The 26006-nt window shown below is 33.3% G+C and overlaps 1 protein-coding gene across 1 annotated transcript; it reads left to right on the top strand.

Moving 5' to 3' along the window:
* Positions 1–24244, top strand: LOC123664629. The gene is made up of 8 exons (XM_045599147.1): positions 1–459; positions 6299–7013; positions 14004–14026; positions 14303–14441; positions 18506–18615; positions 20092–20235; positions 21329–21443; positions 24055–24244. The coding sequence occupies exons 1-8, from the start codon at positions 1–3 to the stop codon at positions 24228–24230; spliced, it is 1881 nt and encodes a 626-aa protein (XP_045455103.1). The 3' UTR covers positions 24231–24244.
* Positions 24245–26006: the final 1762 nt, after the last annotated feature.

The following is a 26006-nucleotide window of genomic DNA, read 5'->3' as shown; positions in this document are numbered from 1 at the left end:
ATGATACTAATCGTGATGCTACTGATAATAGTGATGTTCTTATGCAGTACGAAGTATTGGCGAGATGTGCATAACTATATAAACGCAAATATAACGATAACGCACATCCCTAAGAGATCGGAAATGGAAAATTGGACGATTGTCGAAGAAACAACGGAATTTAACGACTTTACGACGAGTGTGTACGAAACGACAACTGATGTTAACAACGAAGATTATTTTGATTTTAATGACGTTGAAAATGGCAAGACGAAGAGAAGCGTGAAAATCGTAGAAATAAAAGACTATAGTGAAGTACCGGATGAAAAGCAAACAGTCAATTATTATTTCAATATCGATGAATCTAAAATAGATGAGATGAATGATCTGGTCGATGAGAGTAAGCTGACGACAACAGATAAGAAAGACGTTGAAATGGTTCCAGGGATTCTGTTAAGCACACAAACTTATTTGGAAAATGTAAGTATTATTTGTTAAGTGACTTAAAAAAGGCCGTTCTTAATTCGATTGCTTTCCACCAAGCAAACCAACGTTACCAAAATCAACTTTTTGTTGAGTGAATCGATTTTGGTAGTTATTTTTATATTAGAAAACAAATACTTGTCATTGGTCGAATGTGTCTATAATAGTTTTTAAGTTACTCCTAGTAATGTGACCTAGTGGTCGCCCAGTGGTCGAAATTCGACCATAATTCGACCATAATCGACCATAAAAGAGTATATATGTGTGTGTGTCAAATACATAGTAGTGTGTGAAATGCTTCTTTTATTGATTTAATATATTTTTATTTATAATTTAAAAAAAATATTAGTAATCTATACTCCATCTTAACGTAAACTATAAGAGTGCGAAATTTCATACTCCTCCGTCCGTGCAATTTTCGTGAAAAGGGATACAAAGTTTTTGCTTCACATACGTATTAATATATAAATTTGGTTGACTTAACTATATTAATGATAGCCTCATTTCATTACAAGTCGTTGTAAATTATAGTCGTTTCGTTGAGAAAAAAACACAACTACTCTTTTCATTCTGTTTCAATATCGGATGACGGCCTTTTTGAAACTAATTGGATGATTACACTGGGGAGTAGGGTTGCTCGAGTCTGGGATTAAATCCTTGGAAATCCTACACTCGTCCTTCGGGTGAGGTTAAATAAGTGATTGATAAGGGATGGTAGTTATGTCATGTAATTTCAGATAATATTACTTAAACTTTTTTTAAATATAATAAGTATAGTATAAATCAGATAAATATATATAACGAAAACAAATAACTTAAAACCTCTGTACTCGTAGATGCATAAGTTTCCGTCTGCGCTAAGTAAACGTTTTCTTTCTGGGTTATGTTATATGCATGAATAATAAAATCCCTAACCTATTTTGCAATCGTCTCAAAATAAATTTATAGTGTTAATTAAAAAGAAATTAATAGATAAAGCGTATTATTCGGTGCAGGATTATATTGATGGTAAAGCTCTATGGACTTAGTTTAGCTGTATTTCATGCAAGATATTTCTAATTTTGTAGTAAAAGACTGATTACATATTATTTTTAACCGACTTCCAAAAAAGGAGGAGGTTCTCAATTCGACTATTTTTTTTTTTTAATGTATGTTACATCAGAACTTTTGACCGGGTAGACCGATTTCGACAAATTTGGTTTTAATCGAAAGGTGGTGTGTGCCAATTGGTCCCATTTAAATTTATTTGAGATCTAACAACTACTTTTCGAGTTATATCTAATAATGCGTTTTTACTTGACGCTTTTTTCGTCGACCTACGTTGTATTATACCGTATAACTTTCTACTGGATGTACCAATTTTGATAATTCTTTTTTTGTTGGAAAGAAGATATCCCTAGTTTAGTACTGCGATAAGGAAACCAGGATCTGATGATGGGATCCCAGAGAAATCGAGGGAAACTCTTGAAAATCCGCAATAACTTTTTACTGAGTGTACCGATTTTGATAATTCTTTTTTTGTTGGAAAGAAGATATCCCTAGTTTAGTACCATGATAAGGAAACCAGGATCTGATGATGGGATTCCAGAGAAATCGAGGGAAACTCTTGAAAATCCGCAATAACTTTTTACTGGGTGTACCGATTTTAATAATTTTTAATTTAATCGAAAGCTGATGTTTGTCATGTGTCACATATAAATTTTATTGAGATCTGATAACTACTTTTTGAGTAATCTTTGATAACTCGTAGTTACTTGACTATTTTTTCGTCGATATACGTTGTATTACTCGTCGATGTAATTGAAGTCGGTTTTTTTTTTCGTTTGCGAGCAAACACAATTATTAAAAGAATAATTGCGGAGTTTCTTACCAATTTTTCTTTGCAAAATCTACATTTCGAAGCTTTTTCGAACCTATTTGAATAAAGTTATTGTGATTTGATTTGACAATAGTCCAACTTTTGAATTATCACTGTGCAAATTATTATTATGTTATACAAGTTTTTAAATTTTCACGGCCACTATCAACACTTTTACGGGACTTACCGCAATTTGCTACAGAATAAGATCTCGATTTCCATTTTTTTTAATTTTTTTGTTGTTATCCTGTTCTACTTTGTTTAGTTTATAAATAATATTGTGGCATTAGGAGAGAAATTTATAGAGAGTATACTAATATTGTTTGATTCATATTTTGTTAGACTGATTATTACATTACGAGTACTAATACTCAAATCCTCACTAAAGGAAAGATGAAATGGGTTAGATTTATCGGAAATCGTCGGCTGCTTAATTACGTGGAAAAGATAAGGCTCTGATGGACCTTATTTTTATATCGACTTTAGGAGTCCGTTGTGGCCTTCGAACTTTGTGCACTAGTCTAAAAATGTGGTATTTTCCGATAAAAACGCCGAATTAAACATTTTCAATAATTAAAAAAATATTTATTAATTAAAAACATGCTGTGTGGCTACAGCATTAAAGAATATAGCCAACCCCTCCCTTCCCGTGGGTGTCGTAAGAGGCGATTAAGGGATAACACAGTTTTATTACCACCTTGGAACTTAAAAAGCTGACCGATGGCGGGTTAACCATTCTACCGCTGGTTTTGAAATACACAGGCCGAAGACGGACAGCAGCGTCTTCGGTGCGACAAAACCAGCCCCGCAGTCTCTAACTCGCCTGCCCAGCGTGGTGACTATGGGCAAAACACATGAGTTCGTGCCATTTTTCGCGTGAACTTTTTGAGGCCTATGTCCAGCAATGGACTGTGATAGGCTGAAATGATGATGATGATGAATCAAAAACATTAAATGTTTTATTAAATAATTAAATTAATAACTAAAAACCGCTCTGGTGTAGTGGTGCGAGTAGTCGCCTAAGACACCGACAGTTTGCGGGTTGGATATTTGCGCTCGGATATTTGTATATCTGCAAATATTTCTTTCCGATTTGGATCTCTGTCCTTGTCTCTCCTCACCGCTTTTCTCTCTCTCTCTTTGTGATCTCTTGAGAATATCGGCTTAAAAAGGAGTTCATGTGTAATTCTGGATTTCTAGTTATCTGCGAACCACGTTTTTTTAGAAGCAGTTCACTTCAGTGAAAGAGTAACGAATATTCATTCAACCACCCATCCTTACATCCTCAAAAACATTCACGTTTATAATGGGCTAATAGGATTAGTAGGACAAGCTAGCTTAACTGAGGTAGTGCACGGCACGAAATATCCTGCTCAAAATCTGGAGCAGCCCGACCCGAGTACCTCAACTTAATAGAAGATCACAGCTAAATTATACTGTTTTCAAGAAGTGTTGGAATCCGGTTGGTGATTAAGGTGACTAGAATTCATTGGGGATAAGGTCGGCATCGCGCTTGCTATGCTTTTGGCGTTGCAGACGTCTATAAGCTACGGTAATCGCTTACCATCAGCTGAGCCGCACGCTTGTTTGCCGACCTAGAATATATATAAAAAACACACTATTATTTAATGTAATAATAACGTAGTTGAGTATTTTTTGACTAATTAGAATATGATATTACTACATTTTAATATTATTTTGCTTCTGTTTTTTTTTAATTTAAATTACAATAACAACCTTGTTCACATAAATTATGACATCGTCTGCAAAATGTATATTTATTTTTTTCATAAGTAAAATTTTAAGGGCATCCCCTTCAAACTTTGAGATTGCTGGTTTGGAAGAAGCTAGAAACGCTTTCTTAATTGCATGCCCAGGTCAAAATTTTCCAGTTTCTCCAAATTCACAGAGGAGCTGGGAAGACATAAACTGCAAATTGACTTATGAAAATCTTTTAAGCTGTAGTACAGGCTCGGCGCGTGCTAGGCTTTTGGCCGTGGGTACGCATGAGGCCGGCTACTGGCTTCACGCGTACCCTTCGACAAATACAGGAACATTTCTTGAGCCTGACACGCTCCGAATCGCAACCTGTCTACGGCTTGGGGTTCCGGTCTGCGCTCCTCATAAATGTCCCTGTGGCAGTGATGTCGATAAGCTAGGACATCACGGTCTGTCATGCCTAAAAAGTGCAGGCCGCTTCTCGAGACATGCCGCACTTAACGATATCATACGCCGGTCCCTTGCCACCGTCAACGTGCCAAGTCTACTTGAGCCGACTGGTATTGCAAGAGACGATGGCAAGAGACCGGACGGTATGAGTTTGATTCCATGGAAGATGGGCCGGGTGCTGGTATGGGATGCAACCTGTTCAGACACGCTGGCCCCTTCCCATCTACATGGAACCAACAACAGAGCTGGTGCGGCTTGTGAAGCGGCGGAAAAAACAAAAGCAGACAAATACAGGGGTCTAGGCTCCGAATATGATTTTGTCCCATTCGGTGTCGAGACCCTTGGTCCGTGGGGTCCTAGTGCTATAACCCTTTTTAAGGAAATATCGAAAAGGTTATTCGACGTCACAGGAGACCGAAGAGCTGGCAGCTACTTCGGACAAAGAATTAGTCTAGCTATTCAAAGGGGGAACGCTGCCAGTATCTTTGGAACCTTGCCTAAAGGGACTCCTTTTAATAATATTTTTTAATTATTATATTATGTATATATATATATACTTAAGGTTTTTTAGTTTAATGTTATTTATCTAATTATTATTATTATATTATAAGCTTTATTTTATTTGTAATTAAAAAATATGACATTATATTAAGTTGAATGAGTTTAGTGAAATTATTAATCATACTCGTTATAGACTTTTTTGCTTATATTGTTGAAATAAAAATGTACATGACTATGTATATTATTTAATGTACTTTAGACTTACAAGCTTTTTTCCGTAGCGGGCACATATAGCTAAATGTTCCTAGAAAACCGTTTGAGATTCAATAGAAAAAAAACAAAACATTATAAATAAATAGTACTCATTTTTTAATTTTGTGTTGCATTATGAATTAAATAAATAAATTAACTGTTTAGATCCAACGCTACCTAGCAGAAAAGAACATTTCTTGGCGATCCAAAATATACTTAATAATTATATTTTGGAAACATACAGAGATTACACAAAACTACTATACTACGATAAATATCTAAATAGTCCATAGGAACATTTATCATGAGTGGGAACAGCATCCATGATGGCTAACGTAATAGCCCGTTACTGTGACCAATACGGCAAAACGTCTGTTAATCTATATTAAAATAGCCACTTTTTACTAAATTTATGTATATACATATACGGTAAATATACCAGAATAACATTATTTTATAATTTTTGTCTGTCTGTCTGTCTGTTTATTCCGGCTAATCTTCAGCTAAATCCGGCTGGACCGATTTTGTCGGGACTTTCAGCTGATGTAATAAGTAGTAGCTTAGGCTACTTTTATTTTAGATTTTTTGTTTATAACTGCGAACTGAACAATAATTATTTTGTTAAATTCTACGCGGGCGAAGTCGCGGGCAAAGCTAGTTTAAATACAAATTATAAAATTTTATTAAATATTTACAAAAATAATGGTCAAGTCTTAAGTTCTAAGCTCGAAGTTTATATGTACCGAGAATAGCCTATCGTCCACACATTGATCATAATAATTCATCAAAGTCAATTGTATCACGAAATTCTCAAGGTAAGGTCACTCCAACAATATCAAAGGAATTTGAGCTTTATGTACTTGAAATAAAATTTAACAGTATATTTCAAAACGTACTTAGTACTAAAACTACGAAGAAGCTTGCATTTGTTTGTTCTCATGCATGACGTGTTAACGTTTTTACTCATATCAAAACCGATTTATTAATAAGAAAAAGATGAAATTAGAAAAAGTTCAGTTTTTAGTATTTACGTTAATGAACGTTGTTCTTGTTAAGAGTGAATGTGATTCGTATTTTGATTGCCTCGGATCTTTTTTTGATAGTTTCTTTGTGGATGATAGTAATTTCAATGTAACTAAAGGCAGTGGTGTCGTGGTATCAGGCTTCGAGAATGTACATATTGAAGACGAAAATTTAAAGAGCATTTTAAGTGGCGTATCAAGTTTTCTCAAAGAAGAACTAGGCCGTAATCACAGTTTTGGACACCCAATCAACATTTACAAAAACATCGACAACAAAACATCGATACACGTGAAAACAGTTATTATCGAAGATGCCCTGGATAATATTGATGAGGAATATTTAGCAACAGAGCCTAAAGATACAAGTGTTGAAGATGATTCTTTCCAATCAGCCAATACATTTGTAGGTGATTCTGTTGAATCGTATGTAAGTGATTATATAGAATCAACTGTAGATGACGATGATAGATTGAGAATAACGGAAGGTGATGACATTGATAACGAATTAAATAATTATAAAACTAATAAAAAACCAAACAGAGTCCATGAAAACGAAATACCGGACATTTATTTTGAAACTGATGATGATATCGATGACAACAGTACAGACTATCCCGTAGTTGACTATATAGATCTTTATAAAGATACAACAAATGAATACATAGAAATAAATCCTACAGATAAACCAAATAATTTTAATGAGAAGAATTATGAATTTTATCAAGTTAAAGATACTGAAACAATTCAACGTGAGAATAACGATAACAATGGCAGTATTTACGTAAGTAAATTGCGCTTTGCTAAAATAAATCTTAATTAGAACTGTTTATGATCGCGATAATCATCAATCACGTACTTGCTTTTGTAATGCTTTTGAATTTAATATAAATGGGCTTAACGAAGCAACGAAATGTCGTAGTAACTTTACCCACAGTTAACTCGGTATGAAAGTTGAGCAATAATTTATTTTATCCCACCTCAATTTGTCAATACCATGTTTTTTGCAAAGGTTGTAAGGTATAGAACATTATATCAGATTGTCAAGGTTAAATCAAGTCGTATTTACTAAAATAAATGTATATGATACAGGTAGTTTGCTTTTCTTGAAAAATTAATATATAATTAAAATGTAATGTGGTTTTTATAATGCTTGTTATTGTTTTACATATTTATATACAATTTTATTATAGTTTTGAATTAATATATTCCTTTTGAAGTTATAATTTATTTAATAATAAAATATTTTGATATTTTTATGTCAAGGGACAGTAGACTCTTATTATAGTTTTGTAACTTTACTATCGACCTGCCCTGGCTTCGCACGACTGCAATGCTGATACTAAATAGTATCTACAACAAAAGATACGTTAGAAACCTCTAAAATAATTAGTGTTTATCTACTATATTATGCATTTATTATACATATAAACCTTTCTCTTGAATTACTCTATCTATTAAAAAGAACCGCATCAAAACCCGTTGCGCAGTTATAAAGATCCAAGCGTATAGACAACGGGAAGCGACTTTATTTTATAATATGAAATGAAAACAAAATATTCGCACCATTCTCATTTAATAATAAGATTTCTTTGTAATTACTTCTGAAAATTCAAAATCGATATTAATATTTAATTTCTAAAGTCGTACAGCGAGAACAGCGAAAATATCGAACAGCGAGACATTCATTTGCCTAAAATTACTAAGGTATACTTAAAAATCAATTCATGATTCAGGTTGTAACATCCCACTGCTAGGCTTCTTTCTCCATGTAGCATAAGAATAGAAGCGTAATACACTAGGCTGCTTCACTACGGGTTGGCGTCTATATTCCCTACTATGACTAACAGACAGACAGGACAGCCATCTTAACGTGCTCTCCGAATGCATGTATGTAGAAGAAGAATCCATTTAATCCAATCTCTCTTGTTCGTCCCTCATATCGGAGTATCGTGGTCAGCATCAGGGTTGGATCTGGAGCGGATGATTCGCCTCCACCGGTCGCTGTCCACGGCATCTATTACGACCGTGTAAAACTTAGTGGTAGATGAGTTTTTGATTTGGTCTGCCCATCTCGTTGGTGAACGACAGAGCGATCTTTGTTCTCCGTATTCCATTTGATAAAAGTTTTTAATAACTTACTTATTCAACAAGTACATAGCAAAAACAAATTGTAACGATAATGACTACATTAGTATAAATATAAATAGTTAAGCTATATTTAACAGATAAATTACATTAAACTAAAAAAAAATCTTAAGTATATATATATACATAATATAATAACTAAAAAATATTATTATATTCAACAAGATACAGGCTGATCAATTAAAAAATATTTAATAAATAATATAGATACTATACGACGAAATATAAAAAGAGATTTAGAGTTTAAAAAATATATTAAAAGCTACACCATTTCAATTTGTTAATGGCTATTATCTTGTAATAAAAAATGTTTTTTTTCCGCCGAATTTTTTACGTCGAAAATTGTCAAAACATATTCGTATAATCCTTTAAACTTTTGAGCGTGATGCTTTAACAATAACGAGCTTCAATAATCGGATCTTTTGATACGCGTTGAGTCGAAATATTTTGCGTGAAATTAATCAGAAAAAATATGCAATAGACTTAGTTACAATAATACTATAACAAATCTAATTATGTACATTAATGATTAGGTATATAGAAATATCATTTGTACCTTATAACAGATACTGAAGCCAGATAAATGAAGATTGTATTTTTTTTAGTCCTTGAGAATAGTACATACATATATATAATCACGCCTCTTTCCCGTAGGGGTAGGCAGAGACCACTTCTTTCCACTTGCTACGATCCTTACATACTTCTTTCGCTTCGTCCCTAAAAAAAAAAAATTCAACTCATAAATTGAGAATAGTAATCTGTGGTAAACGTTGTTAGTCTTACCTAAAGTATTTTCGTAGTAAAATTTCTTTACGCTTGCTTGACTTGGGGAGTTGGCTGGTGAATGCGTAACGAGAGCGTTACGAAAAGTATGATCGGGCGAGGCGAATATATCTGCCAACCCGTATTGCAACAGCACGGTGGATTAAGCTCTAGTCCTTCTTCTACATGGGAAAAGGGCCTTATGCCCAGTAGTGGGATATTACGAGCGATGTGGAACAGGGACGACTACTTAACACATCTGTATAGTATAACTTAGTAACATTTAGTACACTATTTCCTTAAAATAGATTTATATTTACAACATATAAAATGCGTATAAATTTAAGCTGATTTGTAATTTAAATTTAACATAAGGTAATTATTATAGTTTTAAAATATTATTTACAGACTAATTCTTATACTAAAACTAACGAAACCCAGCCAGCGAGAACCGCTGTGGCTTTGTTGGATATTATTTATTAGCAGAATTAATAATAGTACATATCATGTAATTATATATTTGAAAATAAATTCGATTTAATTATTAACTAAATTTATTTAATGTAATGAACGATAAGGAAGACATATAATAGTCGTTTTCAATAATATTATTTGGTTCTGTTTACTGTTACTAGCGATATTTATTTTTGACACAATTTGTATGGAGCTAACGTCAAAATTCTATGTCTAGTAAGTAATAAACTTTTTTTATTTTAGATCTAATCTCTCTTAATAAGCTTTGTTAAATTTTACATTTACCAGAATATTCAAACTTACTATTTAAGATTTATTTATGTTAAAAATAATTTAATCGCGAAAGTATATTCTGTTCAAAATTATATTAATGATAAAAATGTTTGGATTAATGACGCGGTATTTCATGAAAGATATTGATAATCATTATATAGTATAAAACAAAGTCGCTTCCCGCTGTCTGTATCTTAGATCTTTAAAACTACGCAATGGATTTTGATGCGGTTTTCTTTAGTAAATAGAGTGATTCCAGAGGAAGGTTTATACGTATAATACATGCATAATATATCAGAGGAACACTGATAGTTTTTTGCAACCGTGTGATGCCGGGGCGAGTCGCTAGTTTTATAATGGAACACAGTATTTTTGAAAAAATAACTGTGGGTTTCTTTCTGATTCTTCGTTGCAGAATACATTTCGAACTGATTGTACTTTGTTGATTAACGTTAAATAATTAATTAATTAAAACTAATATAACGTTAATTTGTAAAATACCGAATCAACAGTGCTTTCGAAGCCTACTTGAATAAAGTAATAAATAAAATTAAATTTTATTTCCATTAACGAAATTGCAGGTCGAAACAAGTATAGTTATAAAATCTAGCAAAACATGCGACTTTCCTCTCAAAGCCCGTGTAGCGATAGTTCGCATCACGCGAGCCGGCCCATCAATCACCCGCTGGATACTTGCTGAACACGATAGGATAGCGTACAATGTCTGATAAATATGGAGGTGACATTTGAAGCTATAAAAGACAAAGGGTTTCACCAGTTATGGCTGAGGTTTATCCTACCAATAAGTTACGATTAAATTTTAACAGCAGGAGGTAGATTATTTCACCTCAATTAACCAAGTACAAGTTTTAGATACATATTTGCGGAAAGAAATACACATTAATAAAGTTGAATTCGATGGTTAAAAAACCTCATATTTGTTGGATATCGTCATCCGTCAAATAAATCCATAACTAGTGAAACAGGCCCTAATATTACATATTGAGGTAGGACACAATAGGGAATATCCCGCTTAAAGTCTGAAGCAGCCGACTGGGGAAGAACCTCAACTTTACAGAAGATCACAGATAAATAATACTGTATTCAAGTAGTGTTGTCTTCCTGTGGTGACGGAGGTAGTCAGACCTGCTGAGGACGCGCTGTGCTGATAGGGAGTGATGCTACTAATGTCATTGACCTCCATAAGCTACGATAACCGATACTCAGCTACTACTAAAAAATCTACTTGGCAACGTTGAGTTCTGTTATTTTTTATGACTACATTTGTTTTATTTTTGTTCCAATTCGATTCAAAATATACTTTAATTAATAATACTAAGTTACTATTAAATACGCATATTTAATGTACTAAATAAAAAAAAAAGTTAAAATTACTTAAAACTAAATCGCAAAACTAAAAACTGATCTAATGACTAAGGTACTGTTTCTACTTTAGTGATTAATTTTTGTATTTGGCTCAAAATGGTATATTGTATATGTGGTTAAATTTAACGCCTTTTTGTTTTCAAAATATTATTCTAATTCTATACATGCCATATCCATTAATTTTTCTTCATAAATCCGTATCAAAAATGTTTCGCTCACGAATTTTCAGGGTCGTCTAAATAATTAAGGGCGGGCTTTTGTTTGACGTTCATATTTTTTATATTAACTGCTAAATGTGTTGTTTTTTTTAATATATTATATTCTATTTTATTTAGGTGTTAATGACTAGGCTTATAAATAATGTAAACTTCGTCGACTATACTAAATTAGTTTATAATAATAGTTATCCAATTGATGGGTTAATAACTTTTATTACTCATTTGTGTATATAATAAAATGGTAAGGTAGGTATGGTATGTGTACATGAGAGATAACTAAACTTTTTAGTATTTTAGTTTTTGTGTGAGTAATAGAACTAAAAATTTTTTTTTTTATAATTTCTGTTTGTTTGTTTCGGGACAGTAACATTTTTGAAGTTTTCCTAGAATTGTACTTTATTATAAGTTTAGGTTTTGCAAATATACCTATGTTAAATGAATATATTGTTGTTGTTCACGGGCTCTTTTCCGCAACTCGACGTCTTGGTGCACCTTTTTTGCGTGATCGGCTGGTGGGCACTATTCGTGCCAGCCTAGCTCCTTAAGGAAGCCTAGCAGACCCATCACGTTGCCGACGACTTCCTGGAGCAACCTCGGTGTCCCAAGGTGTAGTGCCCTGTAGTTCGCCACACCACCGCATATAAGCCGCCGCAATAAATGAATATATTATATTGCTACAATTTGTAAACGCAGCGTGGACGTCCTACGCCCGCTACCGACGATCTACGTTAGATTGCCGGCATATGTCTAGCATTAGACTGCAATAGACTAAACTAACTAACTTACTGACTTGAATACATATATCTTAATAATATTTTATTTAATATGTTTCTTCATTATATAAAAATACGATTTACGTCACGATGAGAAAAATATGTCAAAGTATGAAAGATTACACTATTATATATTGATAATTTTGTTTAGAGAATAGTCAGTTAAGTTTAGAAGATTTAATTCAAATCTATTCAGTAGTTTTTGTAATGTAGTGATGACTAGCACGCACAGCAGCAGTTCGCTATTAATTTTTAACATATTTTTGACAAATGTACAAATAAAATACCATCTACGTAAGACTAGATTTATTCTAAAAGAATTACAATAGTTAAAATATCTAATTTACTGCGTAGTAATAAATAAGTATAAAATTCGAAACAATCGTTTCAATTGAATAATTACGTATGCAAATTAATTGCTCACTTAGTCAAGGCTTAAAGAACATAAAAATAATTTTATAGTTAAATATTATAATTAAGTAATGAGTATAACTACAATTATCTTATTTAATAGTTTTAAATAAGTATATGTTTAATAACGGAACAAAAACGTCAATAAAAACGTTAACGGTATTGAAATATAAAATTAAAATGTGACGCCATTTCGTTTAGCACGTGTTGCGGGAAACTATGAAATCGTGTAATTATTGTACATAATACATTTTGCCATACGTATATATATATATATATATATATATATATATATATATATATATATAGAATATGAATATGTATAGAAGTAACATTGAAATTTCCACAATGAGTAAAAGATTAATATTGATTGTATATAAAAAATAATGTATTCAGTTCCTTTATCTACTAATAGATGGCGTTGCGTGACCGAGTCAAATACTATTGTATTTAGTTCCTTCATTTACTAATAGACGGCGTTGTGCCGTCTGTTAGATTGCGCTGTCAAGATTATTTCACAGATATACATATGAGACCTCTGATTGAATTTATTTTGCCTTTAAACATTCGAGTAACTATACAAGTTTTGAATACGGGTTTAAATATACGAGTTAAGTTAACTTGTGAGTATTTTATTTTTAATTTTAACACAGATCATAAAATGTGTCAAAATTTTAGTTGAGTTTGGATTCTCGATCGTCGTTTGTGTATTCTCAACCCGACATGACATTAGCGTAGTGATTTGTTTCTGAATTATAATTTGCATCTGAATTAATTGATTGCTGAGATGGCATTTAATTAGAAAAAATAAATAAAAGTAGAGAAAAGTAGGTCATACACATAAAGATATTTGAATAAAGTGACTCGAATTATTAGAACACTTCATTTGCCAGTCAGATTATGGTTGCCGTTTTATGTATAGAAAATAGCCTAAACTATGAAATGTCTAATCATTATTGTGAGAACAAGACCGTTTTCTATATATAACCGGGCACGAAACCCAAAGAAGTTTCGCGTCTTCTGCAAATCGCCAAAAAAGTGAAACGTCAAAAAAAATTGTTTGTTCAAAAAATATATAATGTAAACATAGTATGTAAGTATGTAGGTAGTAAACTGCTTAAAATCTGGAGCGACAGGGGAAACACCTCGACATTACAGAAGATCACAGCTAAATAAAGTTGCTTTTATGCAGTGTTGTGTTCCTGTGGTGAGTAAGATAATCAGAGCTACTTAGCTCTCAGAGCTACTACGGGGTATGGGGTAGGGGGGCGAAACACGCTTGCAATGCTTATTTAAGCTGTGGTAATCACTTACCATCAGGTAAGCAGTACGCTTGTTTGCCGACCTGTACTCGTATATAAAAAAATATAATATGTACACATTAAAAATTAAAATTTTATTCATTAAAATTTCCCTGCGCATTTTTGCGAATGCGCCGATGGTTTCTGTAGTGACATTAAACATAGATTAATACTTAAACAGAGAACAGATAACCTAATGGAAGTCAGTTAAAAAAATTTGGAAATTGAAACAGTCTAATTCATGTCCTTAGCAACATATTTAGGGATACGTTTTAATTGTATTATTTATTTTCAGATCGACAGATGCACGACAACGGAAGGTGGTCCTCAACTTATCTTCCCCTGGATTGCGGCCATATTTATTAAGAGCGACACAAATCAGTTCCAGTACTACTGTGATGGAGCATTGATGTCTGAGAATGTTGTTCTTACTAGTAAGATAAATTTATATTACCTTTGACAATTGTATTAGTAAACAACAACAAAAAATAACCGACTCCGATTTACACGGGAAAATAATACAACGTAAAAACACCATCAACGTAGGTAACGTAAGGTAAGTCCCTACTAATATTATAAATGTGGATGTAAGTTTGTTTGTTACGCTTTTACGCGAAAACTACTTAACTGATCATCATGAAACTTTGTACACATATTCTTGAAGGTATTAGAAGTAACATAGAATAATTTAAAAAAAAAATCAATGCGAGTGAAACCGCGGGTAAAAGCTAGTAATAAAATAAATATAAATAAACTATAGCTTTACGTGCTTTCCGAGCCACAGTAAAAAGACTCACAAGGCTAGACACCCAAATAAGAAATAAATATTAGTACAAATCAGCACGGCAGGGAGACTGACGAGGACAGACGCTCAGACAAGAAAAACATACTAATTTATTAAATACATTATACTAAAAAAAAATCATCATAAGTTAATAACCTCGTGAGAAGCTGCCATAAAATCTGGTCGATAGTAAGTGAATATTACGTCTCGCTCGTTAGCAACGACCGTGGTTGTTGGCATCATAACACCCGCTATAGCACCGTTCATTGATATTGTTTCAGCGATAAATGGTAGCTGTTGGAGTATCCGCAAACTTTTGATTTCATGTTCAGGATTTGGTCGTGCAGGTTTTTACTTACTTTGACGATAGACGTAATGTAACATACTGTTGACGCCATAACACCAGAAGCATCGCAAGCGAGTTGTCGACTGTCGACCCTAGTCCGTGACTCCGTGACCGAGATTCCGTGTTTTTCCCCTCTTTCGCGGACCACCATTTACCACCACTGGTCTACGATGATCGACGCCAATAATGAATGAACTTTTTTTAAACTAAAATTTAAAAAACACATAACGTTTCTTTAATAGCGTAAACAAATATAATATTATGATTATTAGAATCCAATTAATTTAAATTATATATAATCAACATTTCAAAATACTTAACCATTATCCAAGCAAACAAATTATCTCGAATTGCTTTCCACAAAATAAGTGAATAAAAAAAAAGTCTTTTACACCTAAAATTGAACGAAAATAATTTGGAAAAGAGAAAATATTTATTACAGTTTTTACTAACAGCGTTAGGACAATCGGCGTCCGACGCTTTTAGAAAAAAAAAAAAATGTCACGAAAAAAGCGCGAAGGCCGCCATATTGTTTTTTCTCTTTTCAACGGATTTTTGATGCTAATTTGATTAAAATCTCTGTCTTTTCAATGCGTTTTATATGACGTTATAATATGTTTTATTACGTGGAAATGATGTATGAGATCTTTGTACAGAGCAGACGGTCATATTTTCTAAGGAAAACGGGTGATTATGTCATAATTTCAGCTTTAAAAGAGACTCCTCGGCCCGGATAATTGTGTATGTCTCTTATCGGATTGTGATACCGTGTTTAAAAAGTTATTTTACTTTTAAATTGTTACAACATAATGGTTTGTTTTATTTACTTAACTTTTTAATTTAATTTTTGTTTTTTTTTTATATTTTTTATTTTAATCTTTTAAATAAATAAAGTTACAGAGTATTCTCAAACTAAATAAATATGTATAACGAGGTTAGCAGGTAGCATAAAAGACATACAAAGAATATTCCTAACTAGTATAATGTAGCCGAAGCCACGAGTGGAGGCTTGTCTTGTACTTTTAAATTTTCCCACATTGGCCCAATAAAAATAATAAAATACCTATAAATATTTTTGTAGAGAATTTATGATCACCAATCATCAATTTTATAATGATTAAATTTATAATGACCAATAAATACTATAAAGCTTTGAGTCATGGGAACTATGATTTTATTTAAGGAAAATTGTAAATAACCGTGATATGAGCTGTCTTACAAACGTGTATATATTATATTCCTATATTTTACTATCCTCATTTCTTAAAAATGGATATAAGGAATTTAACTAAAATGATGCAATTATAAATTCTAAACGAGGTCAAAAACATAATTCAACATTTAATAATAATATAAATTAAAAATAATATAAGAATAGTAATCATGAATTTAAAAAAAAGACAAGCTGGTGTAATATCCTCGTAAAGGAGTGTCAGTTGTCTACAAAGTAAAACTTGGTAACTGATTTTCAGTGACATTCCAAATTTTTATGTTTTAAAATTTTAATTATAATTTTCCGTTTTTGATAATTATAGTACATACCTTTGTAAATTAATTATATTCAGTACTTTATATATAATTAATTACTATCCCAAATTTATTATTGAAATGAAATCAATTCAAATGAAAATATTCTTTGTTCAGCACTTTAAAAGCGCTTTTTTATCTTTATTGTACAGTAATATATTTTAAATAATGTGAAGCTACCATTGAATTTAAAATGTAAATTCAGTTGAAAAGAACGCAAGAGAGTCAATTTTTACTCTTTTCTTGACAACGCTTTGGCGGAGAGGTCACAGAAAATGGCTGATGCTAGTCTCATATTCAAAAATTAATCGCTAAATGTATACAACACACACATAACTCAAAAAGGCTAGACAAAATCTAGCCATATTTATTCAGTTTTCTAACGTTTTACAAAATATTTTTATGCAATGAAAAATCAAGAAAATTACGTAGAAAATTGGAAAATTACAGAAAATGTAAGAGTAAGAGATCCGAACTACAGATGAACTTCACCCATCTGCTTAATGGATGAGAATTATTTACTTTTATTTTTGTACATTAGAAAAACAATCACGAAAGGGTGGCCAAAAAATTGCAGTTCAGACTATACATATATTTAATTAAAAATGATTTTTTTTTTATTTAAATCCATCTACTAGCATAAAGAATAAATTTTAATACCTACCAATAATATGCCTATAGAAAAATGCAATCGTTGGGTTGTCTATTATTTTTCAGCTATATAACTATAGTATGTACGGGTTGACGCACATTGAGCAATATGATTAACAGTGTATGTACCTATTATTTAATTTTTTTTTTTGTCTTTTGTTTTTTTTGTTCTCACGCACTTCTGTACCCCGCGATAACACCATTATTCACTCCCATAACTAAACTGGTAGATATCTCTTTTAGAGATAAATTTGACCTTGCCAACTGCCATTGTATTGATATTATAAATAAGGTATCATATCTTTTGTCTTTAGATTTTTTCAGTCAAAATAGACCTAAAGTCACAATCTTGAATCGCGTTTCCCAAGCTATGGTATACGTATCCCCGTACTATATATTACATACAGTAAAAATTATTTTGATAATGGTGGAAATTTTGAAAATTAGTTTTATCTAAAATACGAGTATATAGTTCCAATGAATCTTATGACTTATAACTGACTTGGGTGCTAGATTATTAGAGAAACGACACATATTTTTAGTAGAGGTAAGAAGCTATCAGGCTAGGGGTACTCAAAATCATAAATCGAAATCAAAAATTACTTATTTATTTTCAATATTTACTTTACTTTAAGTAGTCTTCAATAACAGTTTGAATTATCATTATATAATATTTATTTTTTGTGCTGTGTGGCTACGGCACTAAAGAATTTAGCCACCCCCTCTCTTCCCGTGGGTGTCGTAAGAGGCGACTAAGGGATAACACAGTTCCACTACCACCTTGGAACTTAAGAAGCCGACCGATGGCGGGATAACCATCCAACTGCTGGCTTTGAAATACACAGGTCGAAGACGGGCAGCAGCGTCTTCGGTGCGACAAAGCCAGTACTGCGGTCACTAACCCGCCTGCCCAGCGTGGTGACTATGGGCAAAACACATGAGTTCACGTTATTTTTGGCGTAAACTTGTGAAGGCCTATGTCCAGCAGTGGACTGTATAGGCTGTAATGATAATGATAATATTTATTTTAGTTCATTATAGTTAAAAGTGAAGCTACCACCGATTCGGAATGTATATTACTCTGAAAAAAAAACTGGTACATAAATGAAAAATAAAAAATTTGGGAAGCATTGAATACAATACATGAAATAATATCGTACACAAAAATGAATTAATTATTATTTTTGTAGCGGCGCGGTGTCTCAAGTACTCAGGAACGTGGGCGAACTCAGACGACCTGATTGTTCTGTTGGGAAAAACTTCTCTTCACTCGATGAATGAATACGAAAAAGTTTTTAAGGTAAATTATTTTTAGTATTTTTTATTTATTGTAGAATGTTACAATTTTTTTTTAATATTAGCTGTGGTGTCCATAAACAGCTAACGTATACGAACTTCTTTTAACGTTTTCTTTGTGGTGTTTGTGTAAATGTGTATCATCTGTGCCAACAGATCATTAAAAAATATTTTTCACAACATATTTCTTCATAATGAAATAAGTATTTCGGATTTAATCGCCAAGGACCATAGGACCCCTCCTCCCCCAGTCTTCTAATGACCATGATTGCTGTAAAGTATCCGAAAAGTCGGACGTCTAAAAAAGTTAATAAACCGCTATAAAACCCGAGAAAGTTGTTTCATTTTAATGAGTGAATATTACTTTTTAAGTGTTAGTTTAACACAATAAGCAAAAATCTCAGTCTTTCTTTCTTTCTAATAAACTTTTTTGTTTAAATTCATTGCGTTTTTTTTTGTAATATATATTCGTGGAGCGCGTGGGGGTTTTGACCTACGATCTCTCAAGGGGTACTTAAAGACGAACATCTTCCGAACAATCCCATTTATTTGAAGTGTCATAGGAGAACGCTAACTGCTGCGTACATAACTCAGCAGCTATATTTAATAATGTAAATCAAGATCCAAATAATATATTTCAACCTATTGTAACATTTATCGTGGGTCTGGTTGCTCTGGCAAAAATTACAGATTTGGATTCATTAAGGTTCAATTATTTTATCAAAGCAACTGTCAAAAGACACCTTTTCTTTTATCTTCTTTACCTCCCAAATTTGATGTAACATTTGAATACCTAATTCAAAAAATATCTATAATCTAATTACTATGAACCAATTACCCGCTCCGGAAAATTTATTAAAAATGCTATTTTGTACTTGTAAAAAGGGATGTGGAGCTGAATGAACCCATTGAAGACCTACTTATCGGAATACAGTTAATAAATGCAATCAACTTAAATGAAAATTCGTATTTTTTTTTTTAGAAATTAATTGTACGTAACACAAAGTAAAATGCTCATAAAATAAAAACTCCAGGGTCAAACTAAATCAAATTTTTATAGGAACATATGATATATGTTATAATATCTTCGAATAATTTTTAAAACATAAAAGTGATTACTGTGTGGCTACGGTACTAAAGAATATGGCCACCCCCTCTCTTCCCGTGGGTGTCGTAGGAGGCGACTAAGGGATAACACAGTTCCGCTACCACCTAGGAGTTTGGAAAGCCGATCGGTGGCGGGATAACCATCCAACTGCTGGCTTTGAAATACACAGGGTGAAGACGGGCAGCAGCGTCTTCGGTGCGACAAAGCCAGTACTGCGGTCACCAACCCGCCTGCCCAGCGTGGTGACTATGGGCAAAACACATGCGTTCCCGTTACTTTTGGGGTAAACTTGTGGAGGCCTATGTCCAGCAGTGGACTGTATAGGCTGAAATGATGATGATAATGATGAAAAGTGATTATAATTACTTTCAGGTAAAGAATCATATAATACACGAAAACTATACTATAGATGGACCAGAAAACGACATTGCAATTATTATATTGGAAGAACCGGTGACTTTTGTTGATGGAATACAGCCTGCTTGTATTGGATTTGAGGATTATGAAGAGTCACTCGTACGTATGAATGATATACTATAAATTAAAAAAGTATTTAAAATAATCATTCGACTCCACTGCGTTTATTTATTTTCCAAACATTCGTCCACTAATATTAAATATATAAGGTTAATCGAGTCGAGAATAAAACACAAGCCCTTTCTTGCTTCTTAGAATTCGAACGTTACATTACAATTTTATATCCACTAACTTTTTTCACGAAACATAGTAGCCAATTAAATAATATTACATTTAAATGTGTTCGTTTGATGATGTAAAACAAACAAAAATATCCCACCTTTATTACAGATTCTTTACGCTTCAGCCTGTAATATACCACTACTGGGCATAGGCCTCTTTCACCATGTAGGAGAAGGATCAGAGCTTAATCAACCACGCTGCGGGTTGGCGGATATATTTCCTACTATGAGTAACGATCGCTATCAGGTGTACATGATAACAACCGGGACCGACGGCTTAACGTGCTCTCTGAGGCACGGTAGAGAGACCCACAAGGAGTGCACAAACACTCACACACACCAACAGATTCTTTAAATTTTGCAAATTTGAAACAAATTTACTCAAATAATAGCAATGACCATATCTATGTTGGGTTACCCCTGTTACGATGAAATGTTGTACTGACTGGACACTCACAATAATAACAAACGCCTGTACTATAACAAATCCAGTTGCTTATACAAATATTTGTCAAGAGCGATAAATATATTTACTACTTTCACAGATAATTTCCATCTTCGTGCATTGACAAATTTATCCGTGCGAATGGCCTGAAAACTGTCAATTTCTATAAAAATGCAAACTAGAGCGGATAGAAAAATAACGATTAAACCCAGAAAATTGGAAGATTCTAGAAAACGTAGCGATTATTTCTGCTTATTGTATTTAAAATTCACAAGACTGGATAATGTCTGTTAGCTTAGCTAATTTATGAATAATAATTTATATTATTATTATTATAGTATAATATAAGCTTATTCATCTTCCAGCTGCTCTAGCAGCAGTGCTCTAGAATCTCCAGCATGTCCTTTTATTATTTCCTGTTTTATATCAAAACTTTGGGATTGAATTCAATGGTTTTGTTCTTCAGACTACCGGTTGGGCGCTCGACGGCGACTTGACCCCGATATCTTTACACGCGGACGGAAATGAGAAATGTATCGGTTTTAGCGGAAATAACACGTATTGCGCTGTTTACGGAAGTGGTGAGTTTTAACTGATTGCGGCGGCTCAAAGGGGTACTGTGTTTGATCTATATATTGTTTCCATGTTTTTCTGTGTATCCAAACGGAAAACTTTTGATATACTAGGCTTTGCTAGTTTCGTATTTTTTTTTTTTGGTGTTTGTATGAGTTATATACTCATATGAAAAAAATTGAAAATTTTGAGGACGGTATTCTATTTCTATGGGTTTTATTTCTAAACGAATTTAATGTCTAATTTTTTTTAAGTTTATCTACTTGTTTGATAATTTTCAATTAGTGAAGTTAATATGTAAGCTTTAATTTTTATTTTTTAGTCACTGTCTAATCTATAATCTATAATATATATAAAAGCGAAAGGTCACTCACTCATCACGAAATCACCGAAACTATAACACCTACAAACTTGAAATTTGGCAGGTAGGTTCCTTATAAGACGTAGGCATCCGCTAAGAACGGATTTTACGAAACTCGACCCCTAAGGGGGTAAAACGGGGGTTGGAAGTTTGTATGAAAGTCTTATGTTTTTGAAGTAAGATACTTGAAATTTAAAATGTAAGCTCTATAGATGGTGAAAAGGTGTCCAAATAATGTATCTTTAGAAATTAACTCCCTTTTGGGGTTAAAACGGGGGATGGTAGGCTGACTCCCTCATCGCGAAATCTCCGAAACTATAATAGCTACAAACTTGAAATTTGGCAGGTAGGCTCTTTATAGGACATAAACATCCGGTAATAACGGATTTTACGAAACTCGACCCCTAAGGGGGTAAAACGGGCGTTGGAATTTTGTATGAAAGTTCTATATTTTTGAAGTAAGAGACTTGAAATTTAAAATGTATGCTCTATAGATGGTGAGAAGGTGTCCAAATAATGTATCTTTAGAAATCAATTTCCTTTTGGGGTTAAAACGGGGGATGGTACGCTGACTCACTCATCGCGAAATCTCCGAAACTATAATAGCTACAAACTTGAAATTTGGCAGAAAGGCTTCTTATAGAGCGTAGACATCCACTAAGAATGGGTTTTACAAAATTCGACCCCTAAAGGGGTAAAACGGGGGTTGAAAGTTTGTATGAAAGTCCTATGTTTTTGAAGTAAGAGACTTGAAATTTAAAATGTACGCTCTTTAGATAATGAGAAGGTGTCCAAATAATGTATCTTTAGAAATCAACTCCTTTTTGGGGTTAAAACGGGGAATGGTAGGTTGACTCCCTCATTACGAAATCTCCGAAACTATAACAGCTACAAACTTGAAATTTGGCAAGTAGGTTCCTTATAGAGCGTAAACATCCGCTAAGAGCTGATTTTATGAAACTCGACCCTTAAAGGGATAAAACGGGGGTTGGAAGTTTGTATGAAAGTCCTATGTTTTTGAAGTAAGAGACTTGAAACTTAAAATGTATGCTCTATAGATGGGAGAAAGGTGACCAAATAATGTATCTTTAGAAATCAACTGGAGTTAAAACGGGGAAAGGTAGGTTGACACACTCATCACGAAACCTCCGAAACTATAACAGCTACAAACTTGAAATTTGGCAGGTAGGTTCCTTATAGGGCGTAAACATCCGCTAAGTACTAATTTTACGAAAATCAACCCCTAAGGGGATAAAACGGGGGTCGGAACTTTGTATGAAAGTCTTATGTTTTTGAAGTAAGAGACTTGAATTTTTTTTTTTAAATAAATAAATATCTACACAATACACACAAATTTAAAATGTATGCTCTATAGATGGTGAGGAGGTGTCTAAATAATGCGTCGTAATCTATATATATAAAAGGGAAAGGTCATTGACTCACTCATGATGAGAACTCAAAAACCACTGGATGGTCTATCCATCCTGGTTGGACAAAGATAAAGTTTGGCAGGGATGTAGATTATAGTTAGCAGACGTCCGCTAAGAACGGATTTTACGATATTCCATCGCTAAGGGGGTTGATAGTTTGTATGAAACATATACAGCCTGAAAATAAAACCAAAAATGTGGTGTATAGAGAGGTTTTATAAAAATAACTATTAAACTATACTAAATTGTGCCTTTTAAAAAGTTACTCAGTTTGATAAGCATTTCAAGTGACTGAAATAAAAACATAATTTGCGTTAAACATCTTAATAGTAATACATATCTTCATAACCACGAGGACGTAATCGCGGGCAACAGTTAGTGTATTATAAACAAAGTCCCCAAAAGTGTATGTGATCGATTCGCTCAAAATTTACTGAACGGATTTTCATGCGGTTTCACCATTGTAGAGAGGGCTCCACTATCGGCAAGAGGAAGGTTTACGGAACGGCTAAGCCGATTTTGATGAGAGTTTCACTGGAAGTTTGCCGGCAAAACTTTGTGACACACTAATTTCAACGCGGGCGAAGCCGCGGGCACAGCTAGTATATTATATATATTTTTAATTTTTGTTAAAAATAATATACATAATGGCTACTAATACAAACACTTTTTTGTTTGTTTATAATGAATACTGCTAATAAATATTGCCCACTTATATCTCTTTATAAATAATGCATGTATCTTGGCTGACTATATATATGTCTCTGTCTGGAGTCTTAGGTAAGGACGTAAGTCTTAAAGGTTTCACAAATAAATATTTTTGTTCAGATATAGGAGTATGCCCGAGTTACGGAGGTATGCATGTAGCAAGACATGAGAACCGGTGGCATCTTCACGGCATACGGTACGCGGACCCGAGCGACCGCGGCCCCTGCTTCGATAATACCGTCATATATACTGATTTGAATTCTTATATTAATTGGATTGTGAATTATATTAAATAAATATATGTACTTTATATAAATTTTATTATTTCAATAAATAAACAAACGCCTCACATTAACGGCTACGAACTAGGATACTATATTCTTGTGGGGATCTGGAAATACAAACGCCGCGACCGTTGCAAATATATCCGTGGCCAATACAAATGATCGATCCTGCAATCACCAGCGCAACTGCTATGAGGATATTACATCAAATTTACATTGAGGTATCTTGCTCAAAATATCAATTTAGACTTTGTAAGATCACAGCTACTTGTTCAATTAGTGCATGCTCAAGTAGTGTTATGTTCCAATAGCAAGTACTGTAGTTAGAGTTTATCCGGGGGGGGGGGGGGGGGGTTAACAGGTGTAGTGTAGATTCTGCAGTGGAGATTAAAAATCGAAATCAAGAATTACTTGCTTCAGGCAGACTTCAAAAGCCTCTTTGAATCGTGATTTTACAAATAAAAATATATTTCTTTTAGTAAAAAGTGGATCCGATCCATCCATCGATCCGGAATGTAGATTCTGCAGAGAAGAATTGGACCGAAAGTCAGTTAGCGTAACATTAAGTTGTCTATCTTAGGAACAAACGACCTTGTATCTCAAAGATATTTATATTATTTATTATAATATTAAATTGCGAACATCACTTCTCTAAGCACGTCGTAATGATTTGCTTGTGAACAGTGAAGATTGCCTTTGTGCATTGTTCCTACGTAATAAAGGCATATGGTTGTCAGTAAACAATATCGCTTATTGATAGCTATTTAAATGTGTGATACATTTTTATGTAAAAGGTCAGTCATACTGCGTAGTTCCAGAACTGATGTCGGTTATTTCTATTACTTTAAGTACGAGTCCTCCCATGATCATGGTTGCTGTAAAGTGTCCGAAACGCAAAAACCCAATAAACCGCGATAAAATCCGAAAAAGTTGTTTCTTTATAACAAAATGATATATGTTTTGAAACAGACGGACAAAACATAGAGGGCGCTGTGACAAATGCCTTTTTAAGGACACTAAAGATCACACATTTGTGATGATTTAAATAATATAATATATAGAGTAGTCCCAATATATCTACTTTATACCCAGTAACCACTTCATTACAGCCTATACAGTCCACTGCTGGACTTAGGCCTCCTCAAGTTTACGCCAAAAATAACGTGAACTCATGTGTTTTGCCCATAGTCACCACGCTGGGCAGGCGGGTTGGTGACCGCGGTACTGGCTTTGTCGCACCGAAGACGCTGCTGCCCGTCTTCGGCCTGTGTATTTCAAAGCCAGTAGTAACCACTGCTGGGCAAAAATCTTTTGTCCGATTTTGGAGAAAGCTAATAATTGAAGAATAAATAAATTGGAAGAATTGCAGAAGAAGAATTTTATTACGTTGCTCCCTATAGAATGACCGCTAATTACCGTTACCTTGTTACCTTTCTGGATTAATTCCATATAAAAAATCTCATTTTAAAGTATAAATAATGAATATTCATTTGATTAATATTATTCAAAAAAAAAAAGAAAAAAAAAATACTCGACACGAAATTGCAAAGTTGGCATGGCATGTTGATTAATATTACGAAGATTTCATAGCTTTTCGGGTTTATAATTTTCTATTGCTTCCTTCCACTGATTTGGGTGTGGAATGTTACAAGTGAATAGTAAATTGCAACTAGCATGTTAAGGTAAGCTATAGAGCGCTTTAGAAAGACGCTAGCGCCATCTATGACCATCGATGTAAACTATCAACGCGTCCTATCCCATAATTTTGTGTTTTAGCTATTTTGTTTC

Source organism: Melitaea cinxia, chromosome 22 (assembly GCF_905220565.1).
Source record: "Melitaea cinxia chromosome 22, ilMelCinx1.1, whole genome shotgun sequence".
Lineage (NCBI taxonomy): Eukaryota > Metazoa > Arthropoda > Insecta > Lepidoptera > Nymphalidae > Melitaea > Melitaea cinxia.
This window is presented reverse-complemented; position numbering and strand designations above follow the sequence as displayed.